The sequence below is a fragment of the Botryllus schlosseri genome, chromosome 16 (genome assembly GCF_051294905.1).
Source record: "Botryllus schlosseri isolate E-star chromosome 16, Bs_hap1, whole genome shotgun sequence".
Lineage (NCBI taxonomy): Eukaryota > Metazoa > Chordata > Ascidiacea > Stolidobranchia > Styelidae > Botryllus > Botryllus schlosseri.
Genome location: NC_137251.1, coordinates 19,368,835 through 19,389,722, shown reverse-complemented (window position 1 = coordinate 19,389,722; position 20,888 = coordinate 19,368,835). Strand labels below are relative to the sequence as shown.

The window sequence follows — 20,888 nt, the reverse complement described above, 5'->3', positions numbered from 1 at the left end:
TTTCACACCATCCCTACTATATAAACTTTCTGCTTACACCGAGTAGAATGAATGTGCTCGCAAGTACAGGCGAAAACATCCACCCAACTGTAGGGTATCCGGACAAAGCCCCCTGAAATTTGGCTTATCGCCATGTGGGGGCTCAAAACCAACGTTTTGGGGAGTGGGATCAGGCTGACGAAGTGCTTTTTCGGCCAGGATTTGCGAATGGCCCGTATAGCTGCTGTAAGGTGTTTTCTTGCAGTACGCGTTGTGCTCGTACTTGTCAAAGTAGCCTGCGTCTGGTGGCAGTGGACAATGGTAACACGACAAGGTACTCGGTTCGACTCCGAAATGCTTCTTCTCTCAATAGTGTCAAAGAGAAGAATTATATCCCAGTTAGGTTGGTCGGTTAAACCCACGACTTTCGGCGCGAAAAACTGTAAACGACTCTTGGCGGTAGTAAGTTTATCTGGACAAGGCAATGTTACCTTGACTCGGCAGACTGGCTACCATAAAATCACATGAAGATAATTAATTACGATCAAAACCCTCTAAATGTCACTCTCTGACACCATATAATTGCAAATCAACCGGTTGTCTGCTTTACATTTCGGCTTCATTTTAATTTTGACAATTCACCGGCCCGCCAGACATTGTTTTTGAAATTTTACCGGTCCGCGAGGTGAAAAAGGTTGAGAACCACTGTTTTAAACGACCATTTGTTTTAAATTATAGTATGTAAACAGGGTTTTGAACAAAATCGTCAGTCGCTTACGCAAAACAATTCTGAATTCTAGCCTCAGCGAAGCGGAACGAAGTTGCAAAATCGGTCGTTTCCATTCCATGTTTATATTCTATAGTTAAATGCACCCCTAGAGGTAACTAAATAGCACATCTGAATTAGCGATGCTAATTATATATTACAAATCAATATGAGTGACCGATGGGAAGTTTTGTCGAAGATTATGAAAGTATGCGTTCAATAACGGTCACTGCTCAGTGGTCACTAAGTATACAATCTTTTATAATTTACAACCTTTACGAATCTACACAATACGAATCTTTGAAACCAAGTCGTATGCAATATCCTGTACAGCCCTTACTGATCATTAATTCTCTAGGACAAGTAAGCGACATGCTGAAAAACATCAGTCGTGCAGATTTATAGGTATTATTACTTCTCGATTGCACCTATAGATTACAAAGTATTCCATCAGCGTGACAATAACCGATGGGTGTCGTATACTTTGTGTTACAATTAATTCTTGAAAACTTGGGCACACAGAAATTATTGCAAGTGCCTATAGATTCAATCTATTTGATCACTCGGGAAAAGTAGAAATGATTCTTTAATGTGCACCTCTGTAAGGGCGAAGATAGAACTGGAAGTACCGAAAATTCTGCTTATGATTCGCACTAGGTTTCCCTCTTCTATTCCATGATACAGGTAATTGCGTACATGTTGTATTGTTCGATCTTTGTCGCATGATATCGTTAAGAGTAAAGAGACATGTCTGAAAAATTTGTAGAGCCCCTTTCCAGATCATCGAAATCTATATGACGTAACAATCACGAATCAATTATATATGATATAATCGTCAAACGAGAAGATTACAATTCTCCGTATCGAATCAAGATGGACGTTCGTCGCAAGCCTCAAGAACCAATGGACGGTGAAGATGGTCCATCCATGGAAAATGATGATGATTATGATGATTTCGAAGATGTCGATGAGGAATTGACTAAACCGATTGGGTACGAACCGGTAGATCTTTGTAAAGATCGTGAAATGAGATAGGCATTCCGTAATATTTCCAGTAGTGTGGAAGATCAGTACATTGTCCAATTAACGTCAAATCGTTTTGAAATCCAGTGTTGCTTATACATATTAAGTGAAGTTATAGTAAGCTCATGCATACCTCGCAAATTATGAATTTCCATTTTTGGCGACTTGATTAGGCCAACTAGAAAGATGTATTATCAACATTGTCGGTTTGTGTCTCTCTGTCGTATGCCTACAAATTTCATCTTGCTTGTACCAACGCCATCCGATTGCTTGTCAAGTTTTGGTGATTATTACTGTGTATTCTCACCTACTGTATGTATATTCCATGACTTTTTTGTAATAACTATTAACTAATCTTCCTGCACTATTGTGGGAAATAGTGATCGTTGTAATCAGTAACCACACTTAGTGGTTTCAAATCTTCTTTGCCTGTTCTTTGAACCAGAATGAGGTGGTGTTCTGAACAATGAAATAAATTAACAAATTCTGGAGAAGTAATTGATACATTTGTCGTAGAGGCGCCGTCTTTTGATATCCACACGCGGAAGTTACCAATCTGGGTACTATCGTTTCACTTCAGGTGTATTGAAAACAGACAGGATAAGGCGCTTCATGATTTTGCGCGTTCGGTGAGCGAAAGCCCCTTATTCAACGCCACTGTGATGCTCACCATCTTGATTAACTCTGTCATCATGATGCTGGAGGTCAATGACAGCTACGAGCCCCTTCGAGAACTATACTCGGTATTTGTTTTATAATTACCGAGGTTTCACCTTTTCTGCGTGACATGCCGTTCTATATTCAGACATTCGATATTATTTTTCTGTCAATTTATACGGTGGAGTTTGCTTTGAAAGTGTATGTCGAGCCTGTCACCTACTGGAAAACGATGTCAAATCGCTTCGATTTTTTCATTCTTTTGATCTCATATCTGCAGGTAAGAATTCGTATGCTATTGATTGGTCTTGTATATAACGTTGTTGATATTCCGAGATAAACGAGAAAAAACTACGAACAGACTGTTTTAGATCAACCTTAGCTAGAATAACTTGATGACTGTGATGGGTATATTGGCAAACAGTAAACCACTAATGCTATATCGGGTGAATTCATTAAATTTTGTTCAGTAATTATTATTATTGGCACTATGACAGTAGTATTGTAAAACCTTAGTGTCAGGTATCCCCGATGAAGGTGTGGTGCACCACTTTCTGTGATAACATCTGTTACAAATGCGTCTGAGATTAATTAAAAGTGTATAATATGGATACAATGACAGAACCAGGCTATAGGGGTTGTTTTCTATTAATGAATGTGAGTGGCATAATTGTAATGGAATCACAAATTGTGCTATATCCAAATTCTCATTCATTGACTCCAGAAGTGATAGACTGGTGGTAGTTGACTTTCCCGAAGCGTAACAAATGTTTGGTTTGAAAAGTAGCATATTAATCAATTTAAAATTCATCTAGCTGTATTTAGTGTTCGCGTAGATCAGTATGTCGTGGATTCCGCCTGTTCGATCCCCGACCTTGCTAGACTTGATGTTGTATCTGCGACTTCCCTGAGGCGTTCTGCAGTCCGCGGTAGAGTGAAAAGGAAATTGTGGTGCATACTCAATAACCTAACCAACGGTTCTTCGCATCTCCATCGTCAATGAGCCTTCCTTGGTGGTGCTGACGAAAAACCTTCTCACATATGCTATGAAATAAATGTATATACGAAATGCGAACAGGATTTCAATGTAATCCGACGCCTGTCGTTCATTCATTCATTCATTCATTCATTCATAAATTCATTCATTCATTCATTCATTCGTAAATATTCATGAATCTATAGGTATTCTTGGATGAGCTTGAGCTGGAAGATAACGAAAGTACAAACTGGACCGGAGCTATTCCAATTCTTCGCACCTTGAAGGCCACCCGAGCAATCAGAGCGATGAGAGCCGTGTCTTTCGTACGCGGTTTACAAGTACGTATTGGAGTAAAGGGTATAGGATAGGTTTGCCATACGTCCGGAATTTCCCGGACATGTCCGGAATTTCACTGTTCAAACTGTGTCCGGTAGGAATTTCCAAATTATGCCTAAATGTCCAGAATTTTGAAGGCTTGACGTATGCTCATAATCTTTTCGTAAATCAACATAATAACACTATTTTGTAGAATATTGATGATACATGAAATTTTTCTTCGCGCTGCGCGCGATGTACCATAACATATATTGATTTTAATATGGGGGTTGCCACCCTCACAAAAACTACAATAACAGAATAAATAAAAATAACTTCATTTACTGAACCAAGCCTAATTGTAATCGCAGTTATTGGAGAACGGTATATTCCTAGACGGTTAAGGCCGTTTAAGTGCTTTATTCAAAGATAGTGGTTCTAAACGTAGGGTCGTATGCCATTTGTTCCGGGGTTCGCCAGGATGTTGAACGTAATCAACTTCCAAAATAGCCCGTGCGTAAGTATGGGCAAAGGTGCTGACTTCTTTTAGTAATCAGCTCGTCAAATGTTGATCTGCGCAACGGAACATTTTCAAATTGCAGATGGATACGCGGCCATAAAAGTTTAGAAACCACCGGATGCGGGGTGATTATAAAGCTCCGTGGTGTGCACCGGCATTAGGCTGATAAATTATCTTATCGTTGTGACATGAACATGACTTAACCATGTATACAATTACGCTCCCTGTATTTTCCCCCACCAGCTCTACCACTAACTCTGATCACGTGGGCGGAGATCGGATCAAACTATACAATAATATGCGGAAGGAACAATATTATTGGTAGAATTCATTCAAAAAAAAAATTAACGACCAGATGCATATAGCAAGCCCCCCCCCCCCCCCCCCCAGAATTTGCATCGATTACCCTATGGTGCGCCCCAAATCATTGTCTAATATTTAGGCGGGAGGGGGGCTGGAAAATGTGGTTTTGGTCCTGTTTACACAACACACAGCCACTCCTGAACCGGATCGTGACCACCTCTGGTCGATAAGCAAAGCTTTGCTGGTGTGACGTCATATTCACAGACAATGTGCCCATACCTCACCTCATACCTTCATTTCTATATCCAGTAGTGGGCGCTAAAGAGGCACAGAATTATGGTAACCCTAGGATAGCCATGGAAGCTATATAGATCCCGAGCTGGATCAAAAAATTTGAAAGGCAGGTGGACTGGATATAAGCTGGTCATTATGGAGAATTCTCGATCATGCCAAATTGATGTCCACGGGTTTGTCTGTCTGTGGTATGTCCGTCTACGGGCATGCTATATGTAGTGTAGGCATATGCTTCCGTGAGCGTTCGTTATTTACGACAGACTGTTCCAGCCACATACCAGAAGTTCATTGATATAGATTCTAGATTGATACTAGGATTGAATTGATATGAGAAATTGTTGGTACTTGAACAAACTATCACTCGCTAGCTGACGCTGACAATTTTGATGTTAAATCCTTTTTTAAAAGAAAAGGAATAAAATAATCGCTTTTACGGCGTATAGGTTCTACTTACGGCTCTATTTGACACCATGAAGAAGTCATTCACAAACGTCATGCTTATCTTACTATTCCTGATGTTCCTGTTTGCAATTTTCGGCTACTACTTGTTCGGATACGAAGGCGGAGATGAGGACAACTGGGGTAACTTGGGAGTCGCCTTCCTCACACTTTTCAGCTTTGTTACGGTGAGAAATAATAATGTATTTCCACTTGAAAAGAATTTATATTTAAACGTAATTTCAAGGTCGACGGATGGTTCGATGCACAGCTTGAAATGGATAGTAAAACGACCATGCTCTCGAGGCTCTATACAATTCCTTTCATTATCATCGGACATTTCCTAATATTTAACATATTCATTGGAGTAAATATTATGAATATTCACGAAGCCAACGAAAACTTTCACGAGCAGGTATATTTACACCAGCCATTTGCAGTGCTATAGGCTAATTACCAACTCGTGTTCGTTCATCTTTGAAACAGGTTATCGCGGAAAAAGAGGCAACACTAGCTAGAAAGAAAGAGGCAATATTGTTGAGTCAACACGAGGGTGTCAGGTAATGTTTCAATCTGATATAATCCTATATATCATATCCTACCTTTCGGATAAGAGTTTTGCTATGATGTCGATGGTGGATGGTGCGATGTTATTGTTCAGCATTTGTTCAGGCAACGCAGTGCTTATATATATTTTAAGAGGCCCAACTTTTTTACTATTTCATAGCGTGACAATTAACTTGAAACGGATACCGGCAAAGAGCGAATTGGCTCTCTAGTTAAATGTAGTGTTCGGGACGACTCGAGTCAGACTCGAATCAACTTTTTCAGATGACTTGACTTGACACGAGTCACTTTGCAAAAATGTCTGACTGACTATAGATATATGTTACTCGATTCAGAATGAATAGCGACTCAATCTGTATACTTCAATCATCTCGCAAAATGCAATGGCTTCCATTGTGCCTCTTATACTTCGTACATGACTTTGTGACTTGACTCGTGACTTGACTTGACTCGAGTCACCTTCAAAAACCGAGTGACTTGACTTGACTCGAGTCACCTTGAAAAATCGAGTGACTTGACCTGATTCGAGGCATTGTGCAATAACTCGACATGACTTGTGACTCGAAGGTAGTGACTTGATCCCAACACTGGTTGAATGTCGATCAATTGATGTAGAACTGCATCTCTATATTCGGAATTACGGCTACAGCAAAATAAATTCACAGAAAGCTACAAGAAAAACAGGAAGAAAACGATTATGGAAATTTTTATGATATGGTGAAACCATTCCGAGAAACTCTCAGAAACGACGATTACGCGATTATGGAAGACACTGTGTCGGATCCAACATGGTTACAACTTTATCTAGAAACGTTGGACCATATGGATGAGACGGTATACAGGTAAAATCAATAGGGGGTGTTTCCGCCCGGGCTCGAACCGGGGACCTTTCTGCATGTTAGGCGAACGCGATGACCCCTACACTACGGAATCGAGACCACTACATTACGGAATCGAGTCCGTCGTAATAAGCTACGACGCATTATAAAATGATTAATCATATTCACTGATGGTCAGGCTTGTGTAGTTGATAGCAGACATGGGGTGATTACTTCATGAATGTAATCGATTGCGATTACGATTACTTCTGAATCACGCGATTACGATTACGATTACGATTACAGCAAAATCAGGAAGTAGTCGATTACGATTACGATTACATTCGAAAAGTAATCACGATTACTCACGATTACATTTATTTTGCTTCTTAGAACTAATCTTAGAAGATATTGGTAGAAAATATAATGATTGTGATGAAAAGGCGTAATGAGATAACAACTTTCTTTATAGTTGATACATCATTTGCGTGTTACGTCATAATATAGGCCTACCGAATGTCCAACTTTATAGATGACAATTTATCGCACCTACCCATTTGATTTCTTGCCCGGTCGGTTACTGTCGCACCCCCAACTCACTAATAGGGTGGGGAGCAGGGTTGTAATGACTCGAGTCGCGATTTTGCTGACTCGAGTCAATTTTTGCATTGACTTGACTTGTACTCAAGTCATTATGCATGACTCAAACCAAGTCATACGACTCGAGACTCGGGCGGCCAAGACAGACATTTCATTGTAACTTCGAAGAATAGTAAAGTCAACACATTATTGATAATTCGTCTATCTGTCCTGATACTTGAAAAATAAGGCCAGAAAGTGTTAACACTGGGGAAAATTACTATATTATGAATGCGAGCCATCTATATCATTCAGCAGAGTTGAAAAGTGGGTTGAACCGAATTGAACTGAAAACTGAACAGTGAACATATATTGACTTGGACTCGGCCCCGTACTAGCTGATTTGGGCTCGGATTTGACTCGTTGGTGAATTAAAAATTACTCGACTTTTCTCGAGTCAAAACTATAAACTGAGATTGACTTGTGACTCGGAACCTTGTGACTTGGTTAAAACGCTGGTGGGGAGCGAGCTCGAAGGGAACTCCAAAGTATTTCGTTACATAAATTATATAGGATATTTTCGAGCGATGTAATTAACTTGAAAATGTTCTTCGAGCTTTCCAAATTATTGTCTCTAAATAACTTGATTTTGAAATGCATTCGTCTCTCCCTCAAGAATAAAAGCATGCCTAAGTTATAGGAGTAGGCATTTCGGCGCCCCACCCAAAGATATATGGAAATTCGGTCAACATGCGACTCCGCGAAGTGTACTACCAAAGTTAGTTTTAGGCTAGGCCGAAGCTTTGAATATGCGTCCATTGTCAATAGCCGAGCTGGATGGACGTAACGAATAGTCCTGACGTTTCAATCTCAGTCCCACCATACAAATGCCACCGGGGCACCCACAGAGGAATGAAGACATGACAATGTGTGTGTGCGTCTCACGAAAGTTTAGTCTGCTACGCTAGGGTGACTACACTATATTTTGATTATATAACAGATGGCAGGTCACGAATTAACAATATACAATAGAGCAATTATACCAACATATCACATGTTAAAATTATGAATTACGTGCCCCCAGCTCTACCAGTAAATCTGACCATCGGAGGTTGAGAGGATTAAAAATGAATAGTAATATATTGTGAATACCAATACTCTGACGAAATCCAGTCATCAACCTGAAAATTGAATACCGCATGGGACCTATGAATAACGTTTGGAGTTATGGTGCGACTTGCTGTTTTGGTCCTGATTCTAGCTACACCTACAACTCAAGCTAACGTGGTGTATTAGCGGGTGGATATGGCGGCAGCTCTAAATGTTGAGAAAAGACTTGGGTAATTACGATTGGAGACCGTTTCAGGTAGAGTCATAGGAGAACAAGATAAGGTGTACATGAAATTTTGTCTTCCACTTAATACAGATACTGCGAGCTGCCGTTATGAGAAACGGCGAACAACGGCTCGCTTATGATATATATCAGCAGATTCATTGTGGAAATCGTAATTTTTCTTTCGTTTGACGAGTACAAAATTTCAAATCTTTGTCCAGTGTACGTAGTACGCACGTACATGGGCCTACTGTCTGCTAAGCAACAACGGTCTAACTGAGCATAGCCATGCAGACATCAGTACTTATAAGTTACTATTTGAAACTAGGCAGAGTGGTGATTATTATCCTGCTGCAAGGAAGTGGCGTCTGGAGTGCATTGATAACCTGATATACAGAATAGCATGACAGGTGTTCTTACAATCGCACTACGATGAACATCGAATGCCTATTTCATATGTGTGGCTTTGGAGTGTGGATACTTCTTACGCAATGACGAGCAAAGCTAATACTTCTGACGTAAGAATGAGCAGTGGCATTTAAAAATCAGACATTTGTGCTATCAATAAATCTGGTATAATATCTCCTTGTTGACGAATGTTCAGTTCATGTCATAGTCCTTGTGCGAATAAAAAGTAATCGTTCATGGGCAAAGAAATCGATTAGATATGGGAAGTAGTCGATTACGATTACGATTACTTCGGAATTTTTTCGAATGTAATCGATTGCGATTACGATTACTTGAAAATGCTGTAATCGTCGTAATCGATTACGATTACTAATCACGATTACCCCATGTCTGGTTGATAGTTCGGTATGCAGCTATAATTAGGGATATCTGGAATTCTTTGTATGCATCATTGTCCATTGTGACTGCGTGCTTCAACAGTAGTTAGTACTGGTATATTATAAACAGTAGCCTACTCACATAACGACTTTCGACTTCATCCTATCGGCGTGTCTGTATCAATCCTGTCTGGATATTTTTACAATGACAGTGTATGGTATGCGTCTTTAAAAAAATGCAACATAAATATTAGAAGAATTATTAATATGGGTCCTAATATTACTATCACAGTGTTTCTAGGGAATTGCCAATACTGCTGCCCAACAACAAGAAGAAATATGCTACGTAATGTCTCTTCATCGATATCTATTACCACATCTCTCAATGAATAGGCCTATATAGGCTTCTGTAAGCAATATGCATACGTCCCTCGTTTGAATTAGATCTTTGTCAATAATGAGTATTGCAACAGATCTTTTCGATTTTGAATGTATGTGTTTGGACTCACATGGATACGTTGTCAATTCCAACAGAACAACTGTGCGTGAAAAAGGAGTAGTTCGGTGTTGGTATTCACTGAATATAGCAGCGTTATCTTTCAGCAAATCGATTATGCCACCTTGTAAATGTCCTCTACCGAAAATATTGGAGGTTTATCTAGGCTCCTCCTCGCCACCTAATCCGCCAAAGCGGTGTCTTCCAAAAAGCCTAGAAGTGGGCCGTGCTAAAGTCGGCAGTTACGGGAAAGAATGAAGAATATCGGCCTGGTGTAAATGACCATAGCAGTCTACAAATACCACGAATACCACAAAAACACAAACAACAACCTTGGAATTGCGTAGCCATCAAGACGTGCGCGAACTACTAAAATCTGAATAAATCTCGAATTCTCCGCTATAGAGCAAACTGATTGCCATTCTTTAGGTTTCTCTCCTAGACACGTGTCAACAGAACTAGTTTGCACTAAATTTGATGATCTCCTCTTCAACGTAAGAGAAATTGCGTCTGAACCACTCATCGGTAATTGATATATTATATACATTATATTCCAATCAGTAATAATACTGAGTGGTGGCCAAAGTAGTCAGGGTTGCTAATCAAGTAGAAGTAGAAGTAAGGCCGCGTAAATTTCTACTCAAGCACACGTAGAAGTAGCAATTTTCAATACATGTCAAAACTGCTCGAAGTGGAAATAGAAAATGAAAGTTCTGCAAAGTCAAGAAGTAGCCTAGTTTCAAAACTTTAATTTGATCAAGGAGTCGCATTTAGGAGTCAGACGGGGTAGCTACAGCCTACTTTCCAAATTGCAAGGAGTATTCGCGAATAACGCATCATGACTATAATGGCACTACAAATAGATGCGATCTTCGAATTCATATTTAGTCAGGTTACTATCAATGAAATTTTGTTACAGAACTGACTGAAAATATTTCACTCTTGTAATAGAACCGTCTGGCCGACCACGGGATATAGGAGCTATTTCATGTACTTGTGATAACTCGGACTTACATACCTATACTTATCAGTATTTTAAATCCCAACTGCTCGAGTGATTAAGACTGTAAACCTTTATTTTCATGAAATAATATTATACCTGGCCACGATAAACTTGAGCCATGATAGTCAAAAAGTAGCTCTGAAAGTAACATGTATGAATTTTCAGGATTCAAAATCTTCATTACGAAATGGCAGATGTCTTAACGCAAAGCATGGGCAGAGAGTTATCAAAGCGCCTAGGAGAATGAAAAAGACACAGTAACCGTGTTATCGGACGGGAAATATACAATTATTTGCTATCGTTTTAGTTAAATACCATAAAGATGGCATACCGACAATTTATCCAAGCTTGGAAGCGCAATGCATGATATATGCAATGGATAAAAAACCACAGATGCTATGGCGATGGTAATTCAAGACGCCTGCTCAGGGTTTCCAGGATATTATCTTAACCGCAGAGGGACTAATCTCTTCGGCTTCCTGTCATTATAATACCCATCCAACATCTGCGGTGCATATTTCGGATACTGTGTATACTCTTTGAACATCAGTTCTTTGGAACTTGGCACTTCTACGTCAGGTGCTACCGCTTCTGCGGACGGATCGATGTAATTTGAAAATTTTCGTTTTCTTCCATAAACTTTTTGGGTTGTGGTCGCTTGAGAGCGTGGCGCACCGTCCCACATAGGAACTTCCATAGTATTTGACCGGCCTACAAATAAACACAGACGAATGAACCTGAGTCCTTATGATCAATTGAGCGACCGAAAATAACATAATACAGCGTCAAAAACTACAATTGTAAATGATCTATTAGAGTAGACTATATAATGATGATTTAAAAGATATACCGTTCATAGGTAAATTTTCCATTGTTCAATTCGGAACAATAAAATCATTTCTTCGGGTAAATATCACAAAAAAATTAAATTGGGCCTCCAAACACCACTGATCCCGTATACGCAAGTATGGTAGCCTAAATAAGCATACAGAGGTGTAGAGGCCGATACTCATAAATAGGGCGATTTTTTTTCTAAAAAACGGAAGATTTTGACCTGAAAAAAATCAAAATTTTGACATTTTTTTACTTTAAAAACTTAATTTTGACCAACTTTTACCAAACGTATGCCAATTAGGTGTTTTCCCACACAATGTTAGAATTGCACTAAACTTATCTTCATTTCTGGTTGGAACTGTCTGTCCTTACGAAAAAGTTTGGCCTGAAAAAACTTTTTTAACTCAAAAACTGAAAAATTTTTACATGAGAAAACTTCATTTTAACGAAATCTGGCAGTATCAATAATCCCAGTAGTTACATCACGTTTGATGGTAGAAATAATTAAAATTTGTTGTAGTACAACGAAAGATACTTTCCTACATTCTCGGGTAGAAAGTGTCTGTCCTTGCCAAGAATGGAAAAGGAAGTCCAACAGCAGCAGTTGTTGGCTGACAACACTGAAGTTCCGCGTACACTGCTGGTGACACACCGTGTTGTTTCATTTTACCAATGGTGTCTACATCACAATTTTTCATTATGCCCTTCAAGAGCCATGCAAGCCCACGCAGTCTTGCTTCACTTAGGATATTGCGGTACGTTGAGCATAACACCATGTCAACCTATCTGTTTCATCTGAATGTTTTTGATTCACAATGATCAGACAATGGACCGTCTACAACGGTAGGCCTATAAAGTAGTCTACAAGCTGTAAAATGTCAAATGATAAGTTCACCGATAGTGCAAATTCTTCGATACAAACGATATGCAGGTTGCAAAAAATTTTGGACTTTGTATACAACTTTGACATTTTCTAACCTAACGCTACAATATTGACAAAATTTTGACTTTTTTTGACATGTCAATAAAATCGTCCTACTCATAAATATTCTCACCGGATAAAGGCTTCAACGCCGGTCTACCAAGGTCTTTCACAGGTAGAAACGGATATATAGGTCCCTCTTCTAATGGATGGCCTCGCATAATATCGCCCATGGATCCTGTAATAGCATTAAGTCAACTTTCGTACACATAGTCATGACAATCAGCCTATTTTCCAATGAAATAAATTATAGACTTATTGATGACTTACATTCCATTGTACCGCATCAAGCGTAATGACATCGCCCACAAATTGTCATACATTAAACCATGCACTATATATTTCTAACGTAATGTAACCAGTCGATTGCCTCTACTTGAAATAAATAACAACATTTATCGCGTGTACCGCGGCTTGGAACCGGCACTGGGATGTATTGCTGTCGTTTGAGGGAGTTAGCCTCCTATGCGACTACAGACTGCCAGACCAGGGTTCCTAAGACGGGGGTTGCTCCGCTACACATAACCGAGGAAACCTTACAATGAAAAATGAGAATATAGTAGCGTGTATGCTTCGCACCAAAGAAAGGGATCATTCAGGCCATAAGAGTAATTAAAATATTCCATACACGGCAACGACAGTGGTGCGTATCGCCTGTGTGGGCCTAATGTGCCAAGGGTAAGTTCTTTCCGTTCGATATAAAAGGACTCGGGTGCTGCTTTGCGTTCCATTATGTAGAATTAGACTGACCAATGATCACTTTAAATCTATACAACTGATGCGGTCATGAGTTCTCAGAAGGTTCCCCACTCATGATCTAACTAAATAGTCATCGTACATCACTAAAACCGTAAAACGGAGTTACCATAAGATATTCCGATTGAATGTACTGAAGGTATATAATCTCCATATCTATAATATACCAGTACCTTTTAGATGAGGCTGCTTCTTGTCTGCACTTGGTTTGATGACTGCGTTCGTAATCTTGGTTGCTCGGTCTGCGGTCAACCGTGCATTACGAGGTATGCAAGGAAACAGTCGAGTCTGTAAACAGAGGTTGTTACTCAATTATTACAATCATTAAGAAAGATAGGGATTGCATTATATAGGTCACGAGCAAAAACAATTTAGAATACATATAGCTGTATGATACTGCAACTATATTTTCTTTACTCTGTACTCAGACTGTGATTTCGCAAGACCCAGCAGAATATACACCTTTGCAGATGGGATTGAATATCAATGATTCCCACATAATTATAAAACATCAAAGTATAGACTAGTTACTCCCGCAAAAACAGTGCGTTTGCAAGGTCTGTCAAATCTACTTCAAATTAAATGGGATGAACAGTTAACGTTGTGAAAGTTTCCACGTAACGTTAAAAGTATAGTAAAGAGGCGATCTCTCTTTCCAATATCCCGAGAAAACTTTCGAAGTTTCAAGATGCACATGCGCCAGAAAACTATTCATATGGCGTCTCCCAAATGATGACAGTCAATGATAGCAACCAATTATATATTGTCTACTGCATTGTACATAGCGTGTCTTGAGAAGATGATGATAATAATAGTATCGCTGGTTTAGTGTTCCTGAGAAGCAATTGGGGGGGGCCGAACTCGAAGGGGGCCCAAAATTATTTCGTGAATTGGCATAAATCATAGAGTATTTTTTGAAAATTTATGCAATTTTTTCAAAATTTTTTCGCGCGAATTCAAGTAGCGTTTTTTCCATATTATTGGGTATTGGGCCATTACCGCGCCACGACCCACCATGACATACAATCAAGTTTTAGGCCATATAACATGCGATTCCAAGAAGTGTGCCAGAACGATCGGCAGCGCGAAAAGCTTGGCCGAAAAGGTCTATGCCCTTATGCCAGGGCCGGCCAACCCGTGGCCCGCGGGCCACATGTGGCCCGCGAGAAGGTTTTGAGTGGCCCGCGAGGTCATTTCCGAAATTTATAATATCATCAAAAATGGATTGCACAGATTTTGAACTTGCAAGGCCAACCAAAAATTTCATTAGTCTGGCCGCAACACTTGAGATGGGATGACTAAAATATCAGTTCCGACGCATTGACAGATCCATCAGCCTTTCACGTATTGGTATATCTTCGTACACTACAATAGAGCAGAATAATTTTCGGTAGATTTATCGAAGGTAAAAATTTTCTACAAGCTTGGCGCAACATTTTGTTACTCGATTTCTTGTTTTTAATATTGTTGCCCTTTTGTGAAAATGGTAGAACACCTAATGTATCAGATTGGGTCTAACTATATTCGCGATTACGAGACAAAGTGTCGTTCAACATATGCGACATTGCGTTTGCGCTCGCACTAAGACCGTCGACTACGAAACATAGGCCCGAAATGATTGACGCATGTTGGTCGCATCTGTCGATATCGGTATGTCCAAGCGCCGAATAGCGCAGTCCTCGCAAAATTAGCCCAGCGATATACAACAGGCACGCAATATAGTCAAATGACAATATTATTGACTTATGAACTTCAAAAAATTTTCGCGCTTTGCGCGGCTAGTGGCCCGCACAATCATTCCACGATCGAATGTGGCCCGTTGGCTGAAAAGGTTGGCCAGCCCTGCCTTATGCAGACCGAAGACTTCGTTATATAGGCTATACAAAATGCATATAGGTTTAATTGTCCAATGTCCATAGGCGCCTAAATGACTGGTGCCGAATGTTCCTGTCATTGCAATCTGAACCTCACAAGACAAATACCATCCGGCTGGGAAAAATTTTATGCCAGTGAAGAAATACCAATTTGAAATCGTATGCGTCTCTTAGTTTAGAAGCCTACTTGGGCGATTCTATATTTTTTAATATAGCAGACTGGAAGTCACGAAATAACATCATGTAACGAAGTCATATCAACAGGTCCGCCCGCCCGAAGATGTTTAATCATTATTTACGGGCCCTCTCGTTTTCAAGACACTTCACTCAGCTCTACCGGTAAATCTAATTACGGGAGTAGAGAGGACAATAAATTGATAGCATAATATCCAGGGGTGGGCAAACATTTGAGCTCGCGGGCCGCATTCAATATTTGAATCTATTCGCGGGCCGCACTATATAAAATTGGGACTATAAACCAAAACGCAATATTGGTATTTGATTTTATAGTGAGGACATGGAGATAATATACATGCTTATTTACAACAATCCACATATTGGTTTGATGATATCGTACAAGCCTCAGAAACAGTGGCGAGATTTCATAGGCTGGTCGGCCTGAATAACCATTTTGTCAAAACTATAGCGATGAAAGTCGGTTGTTCCGATTCTTAGAACAGGATTGAAATTTAAATCTCAGAGCAGAGATCTGTTCAAAGGTTTACTAATTCAACTTTTGGTTCAGTTCCAGGACACACAATGCTGACAGCATCATAACCATGTTAGCTTCGAACACGCTTCTACTATGTGTAGATAAAATATAAATACCCTAATTCTACGCATAAATAGAACGAATCTACCTAAGACACGCGTGAATCATTTTTATAAGCACATCACTGAAATAATTACAACTGGAGTGGCCAATCTGAAATCAAACTCGTGATTCGAATTATGTCAATCTCGTTTAGGATTTCTGTCATGTTTAGCAGATGAACCTTTGAAACTGCGTGGGCTGATGGTTTGATGGCATGGAAGGTTACGACTGTGGATGAGGGATTTTTACATATGAAATTCAGACTAAATAGTAGGAAATAATTATGAATAGGATGTAAATCGCGCGAAGCCCAGGACCAAAGTTATTTTTTTTTTGGGGGGGGGGGGCTGACGAAGTGCTGTTACGGCCCCGTTCCTGGGAATCTAGTAATAAACTACTTTCTACTGCGTAAAGTTTGAAATGTGAAGAGTGTGCTTTTTATTATTATTAATAAAACTTTAAGTAGAGGTGACGGTATTCTAAAGCAAAATAATGTGGTACGTATAGCAGTGTTTGGATGACTCGTGTCATGACTTGTCGCGCTTTCGCATGCTTTAGGTTTAGATAGCTATTATTAGTATCATTATTATTAAAAGTTTTCAGTGGCACTCGTCACCTGTTAAGGTCTTGTGTGCCACGGACGCAAATAAATTCAGAATATTTCATGAAAACGGCACTCATATAGCTAAAAACCTATCGACACTTGGGGAGCAGTACAAGCTATAGCAAACTGGATTTTCAAAATGAGCAACTGGAACTAAAACTAGAACTAAAGGCCATTAAAAATCCGCAACTAACTAACTATACAGACGCAATTCCGAATCAATTTCTTAATTTTTATTTTATCAGAATAGGATCGCATTTCCACACGAATATCAGTGCAAGTTTGAAATTGGATGGGCTGCTATATATTAAGGGCTGCAATAACATCATACAACAGATCAGAACTATTCACGCCAAACGACGACACGTGTTTTCTGGAGGCTAGAACTAGAACTAGTTACTCTTCAAAATCCGCAACTATGTACTGTATCTATAACTCCTTAAAACCTGTAGTTAGTTGACAGTCAATTAACTATAGATTGCGGTAGTTAGTAAAAATCTTCTAGAGAGAGCAGTATTGACGAGGAAAGAACGATTTAAATCCTTATTTTTTTTCAAAACAATGGGTAAGTTTACATAGTTTCTTGGTTAGCTGCACAGCTGAAAAAATCGTTTGATTCTTCCTATGTTCTAAAGCGGACTTAAGTTCTATTAGTCACCTCTACCGTCTCTCCGGCTTTTGGAATTTCAGGTACGATCCCTTCAGCAGCTTTCCACGTCTCTTTGAATTGTCGAGATTTCTGAGCACTCTATGAGCCAATCGAATCGCGTAAGGACAATCGGCATATAGTACCGCATCGCATATCCAAGTCACTTACTGGTAATTTAGTTCCTCTGAAGGATCGATGAGTGTTGGATATCATTGGAGAGTTAATTGGCTTTTCATTCAATTGCTCCAGAGTCATTCTTGTGCTAACGACGGAAATTTTCTGCAATGTTATTTGCATGTCAGATTTTAACAGGGAAATCTTCAAAATCGACACATTATTACCATGTAAATCGAAATGGATTTGCTTTGAACCACACGATTGTCACAAGTTCCAGTGAAGTAGACAAATAATATTTTACGTCGTGTAGAAATGGAAATGTTTTCCTTACGGTCACATAAAATGTACATATTTGAAATTTGCACATCATTCTTACTCTTATGACGTCATGGTGAGTAATGCTCGTATAATAGGGTTACCATACGTCCTCTTTTAAGAGGATTTGTCCTCTTTTTTGACTTTTTTGAAAGTGTCCTCGGAGGACGCCCTTTTGTCCTCTTTTTTGAGATTTTGTCCTCTTTTTTGAAAATTTAGGTCAGATTTAGAGCAAATTGCGAGTGATATGGCGTAAATTAGCACAGAACTGACGCACCGGCGGGTATTTCGGAGTGAAAAACGGTTATTTTAGCTCTGGGCGGAAAGATGACCTTTTTTATATTTTTTTAGTCATCCACCTAGCAATGCGGGAAGAAAAACGGTATTTTGAGCTCTGAGCGGAAAAGATGACTTTTTTTTAGTCAACCGATCACAAAGTGGGAAAAATTCACCGGTCTTTGAGAATTCTTCTCCGGTTTTGCAAGTCTCAAATTTCTGAAAAAGTGTCCTCTTTTTAGATTTCCAAAATATGGTAAGCCTATCGTATAATCGACTGACTCGAAGCTAACATAGCCTTACTAAGTACGTTCATATAGCCTTGAGTTTACGAGGCTGGAATCCCAGTGCCATACTGTTGCCAGCTTTTTGTTCATGGCGCCAAAGATTTGTGAATGCTGTAGGCCTACCTATTACAATAGGATTACAAACATTCGATATTTGTAAGGTGTTCACTGTTCAGCAATGCCGATATTAGAATTAGTTACACAAAAAGGCAACGATTGCGTCTTAATCATCATATTAGATAACAGATTCATTAATTTTACGCGTCATAACGCAATTAACACGAAATCGAATAGCTTTATAGCGTGTAAGCGTGAGGAAATCAACATTGTGATTGAGACTGTTATGTCGATGCGCGAGTATTGAGCGCCTTCGCACAGTCCAGCCAGGATACAAACGATGGAATATCAACACGAAACAATGTACCTCATAACTAATTTAGTAAAATGCAGTAATAATGAATATGCATTAAGGCCCCACATGAACTCAGTAACGTCAATTGACGACATGTGTAATGTCGCTACCAATAAAATATATTTCCCTAACACAACAGGATTTAACGTACAATATTGTACAAAAATAAAGAATCCCTAACCTTGTCTGTGGCTTGATTGATATGGAACGTACTCCTCGGATGCGGTTTGTTAAATCGGTGTATCGACGTTGGGCGCAATCGTCGAATAGATATTGGCTTTGTGACGAAATCCGAGTTATACATTGTGACGTACGGCTGATGCACCGGCAGTCGTCGTTCGGCTTTGATCCTGATATAAATCAAGGAGTTTACCTTCAGTCGCATGTTCATTGCGAATTGGATGATTTCAATTCAATTACCCTTTATCGGAAAACGGGTAGACATATGGCGCTTCTTGCCAATGCAGAATGTTATCTGACCATCTTCGATAATCTGGATCGGCTTCCACCATGATTATCTCAACTTTAGGCCTACGTGAATACAATCTAAATAAGAATAAAAGAAAATTGTAGTTGATATGAAACTTAGCTTAATCATCAGCGCTGCCGCTGCTAAATCAAAGAATAACCTGGCTGTAAGCTTGGTCCATATTAATATCACGTCTTCTGCAGTTCTTTATTGTCCTGAACTCCTGTACATAGCCTCACTATTGACAATTCCGTATTTACGAAGCGTGTGTCATATAACAATGACATCCAAGAATCTTTCATAGGAACAGTTTTCACGCGAGTTTCGTTATGTACGTTCAAAACGTGATTCGTTCTCTTAAATCACATCTTCTTTCATAAAATCGCGTAGCAAATGTTTAATGAAGGCCAGGCCTAACCTTTGGAATGATATATATCAACTTTATTGACTTTGTCGCCATTAATATTTTGAACAATTGGACATATGCCTGGACATCTGCAAATGAACTAGACTGTGAAATTTTAATAGCACAAACAAAGTAAGGCATCCAGGTGGTCATATGCCTCTGTAACAGCAATGTAGTCAGAACATCAGTTCAAACCTATTGGATATTGCATTGCAACGGATATGTACTACTCCATATTGTGCTCGATATAACTAATTTATGTTATGTTACAGTGTGAGATTATGTGATTCTGCAATCTATTTTACTCGTGTAACCACAGTTGGTTTCCAACTCGCAAGAGGGGGGTTGAGGGTAAGTGGATTCCTAACGCAAAAAAAAAAATATGCTGTCTAGCATGAAGCTAACATGTACCGGATCAAATGCGCAGAATACCCGCAACATTTCGAATATCATAATATGGACTTTATGACATCAGGACACTAATTAAACGATGCTGATAAAAGTTGATGCTTGTTGAAAAGTTAGCATTACCCGAAAGTGTATATGAAATAGGCCTTGGAGTCGATCTGGACACACTCGCTCCTTCAATTTACCTAACATGAGTTTTAAACTGTATATAAATTGTGACAATAAGACCGGAAACTATATCTGTTATAGTCTCAAAATCCTCAAGGGAAATTTAAGTATACAATGGTCGATTACCAAAGACTCTTGAAGCTCATGATTTTCGCGTGTATCTCAGATGGGCTTTTTATCCCTGCCCAATGTGAGGGCTAGCAACACAATCAAATGTTTCTAGCTACACCGTATGTCTCAGAAACGTCGACCCCGATGCAACAACCATGACGTGCTCTACATATTTTCTACATGAAACAATCACATGTATACTGTCTCATCTAAAAGTTTCCGATTGGTTATATGGGTGCATCTTTATTGATATATTTCAACCCCTTTCTATATGAACAGGCTGAAAGTCACTTTTGCACTTGTCTAACTGTCATCTGCAAGTCTAACTAAACTGTCTTTCTTAATTTAATTTCCCTGCAGTTAGAACCACACGTATATCGAAATGATGAGTTTGTACAGCAGTGGCCGATAAAGTTCTTTTACGATTGATGTGACCCTAAATCGAATATGCCAAGCTGACTCGCTTTTTGATTGTTTGTTGCTAATATTAATTTCGAATCCTCACCTATGTCACATAGCCTGATTAACTTCATGGATACAGTAACATAACC

At 39.3% G+C, this 20,888-nt stretch overlaps 2 protein-coding genes across 2 annotated transcripts; one reads left to right on the top strand and one right to left on the bottom strand.

Annotated features, from left to right (window-relative positions):
* The first annotated feature begins 1,525 nt into the window (after window positions 1–1,525).
* On the top strand, window positions 1,526–11,156 carry LOC145458757 (cation channel sperm-associated protein 3-like). The gene is made up of 9 exons (XM_080337224.1): window positions 1,526–1,737; window positions 2,349–2,511; window positions 2,574–2,705; window positions 3,608–3,742; window positions 5,280–5,462; window positions 5,522–5,689; window positions 5,761–5,834; window positions 6,507–6,683; window positions 11,021–11,156. The coding sequence occupies exons 1-9, from the start codon at window positions 1,619–1,621 to the stop codon at window positions 11,100–11,102; spliced, it is 1,233 nt and encodes a 410-aa protein (XP_080193350.1). The 5' UTR covers window positions 1,526–1,618; the 3' UTR covers window positions 11,103–11,156.
* LOC145458758 (uncharacterized) lies at window positions 10,908–19,554 on the bottom strand. The gene is made up of 7 exons (XM_080337225.1): window positions 19,196–19,554; window positions 18,957–19,125; window positions 17,537–17,647; window positions 17,378–17,467; window positions 13,601–13,715; window positions 12,745–12,849; window positions 10,908–11,566 (listed from the first exon to the last, which is right to left on the bottom strand). Exons 1-7 carry the CDS (start codon window positions 19,285–19,287, stop codon window positions 11,298–11,300), a joined length of 951 nt encoding a protein of 316 aa, XP_080193351.1. The 5' UTR covers window positions 19,288–19,554; the 3' UTR covers window positions 10,908–11,297.
* Window positions 19,555–20,888: the final 1,334 nt, after the last annotated feature.

Excerpts from the sequence above, each read along its gene's own strand:
- LOC145458757 (XM_080337224.1), top strand. The coding sequence starts at position 1,619 with ATGGACGTTCGTCGCAAGCCTCAAGAACCAATGGACGGTGAAGATGGT. Across the intron at positions 2,706-3,607 it reads TTTTGATCTCATATCTGCAG|GTATTCTTGGATGAGCTTGA; the intron begins GTAAGAATTCGT and ends ATGAATCTATAG. Across the intron at positions 5,835-6,506 it reads AGTCAACACGAGGGTGTCAG|AAAGCTACAAGAAAAACAGG; the intron begins GTAATGTTTCAA and ends ATAAATTCACAG.
- LOC145458758 (XM_080337225.1), bottom strand. The coding sequence starts at position 19,287 with ATGGTGGAAGCCGATCCAGATTATCGAAGATGGTCAGATAACATTCTG. Across the intron at positions 17,468-17,536 it reads TCAGAGGAACTAAATTACCA|AGTGCTCAGAAATCTCGACA; the intron begins GTAAGTGACTTG and ends ATTGGCTCATAG. Across the intron at positions 12,850-13,600 it reads GAAGCAGCCTCATCTAAAAG|GATCCATGGGCGATATTATG; the intron begins GTACTGGTATAT and ends ATGCTATTACAG.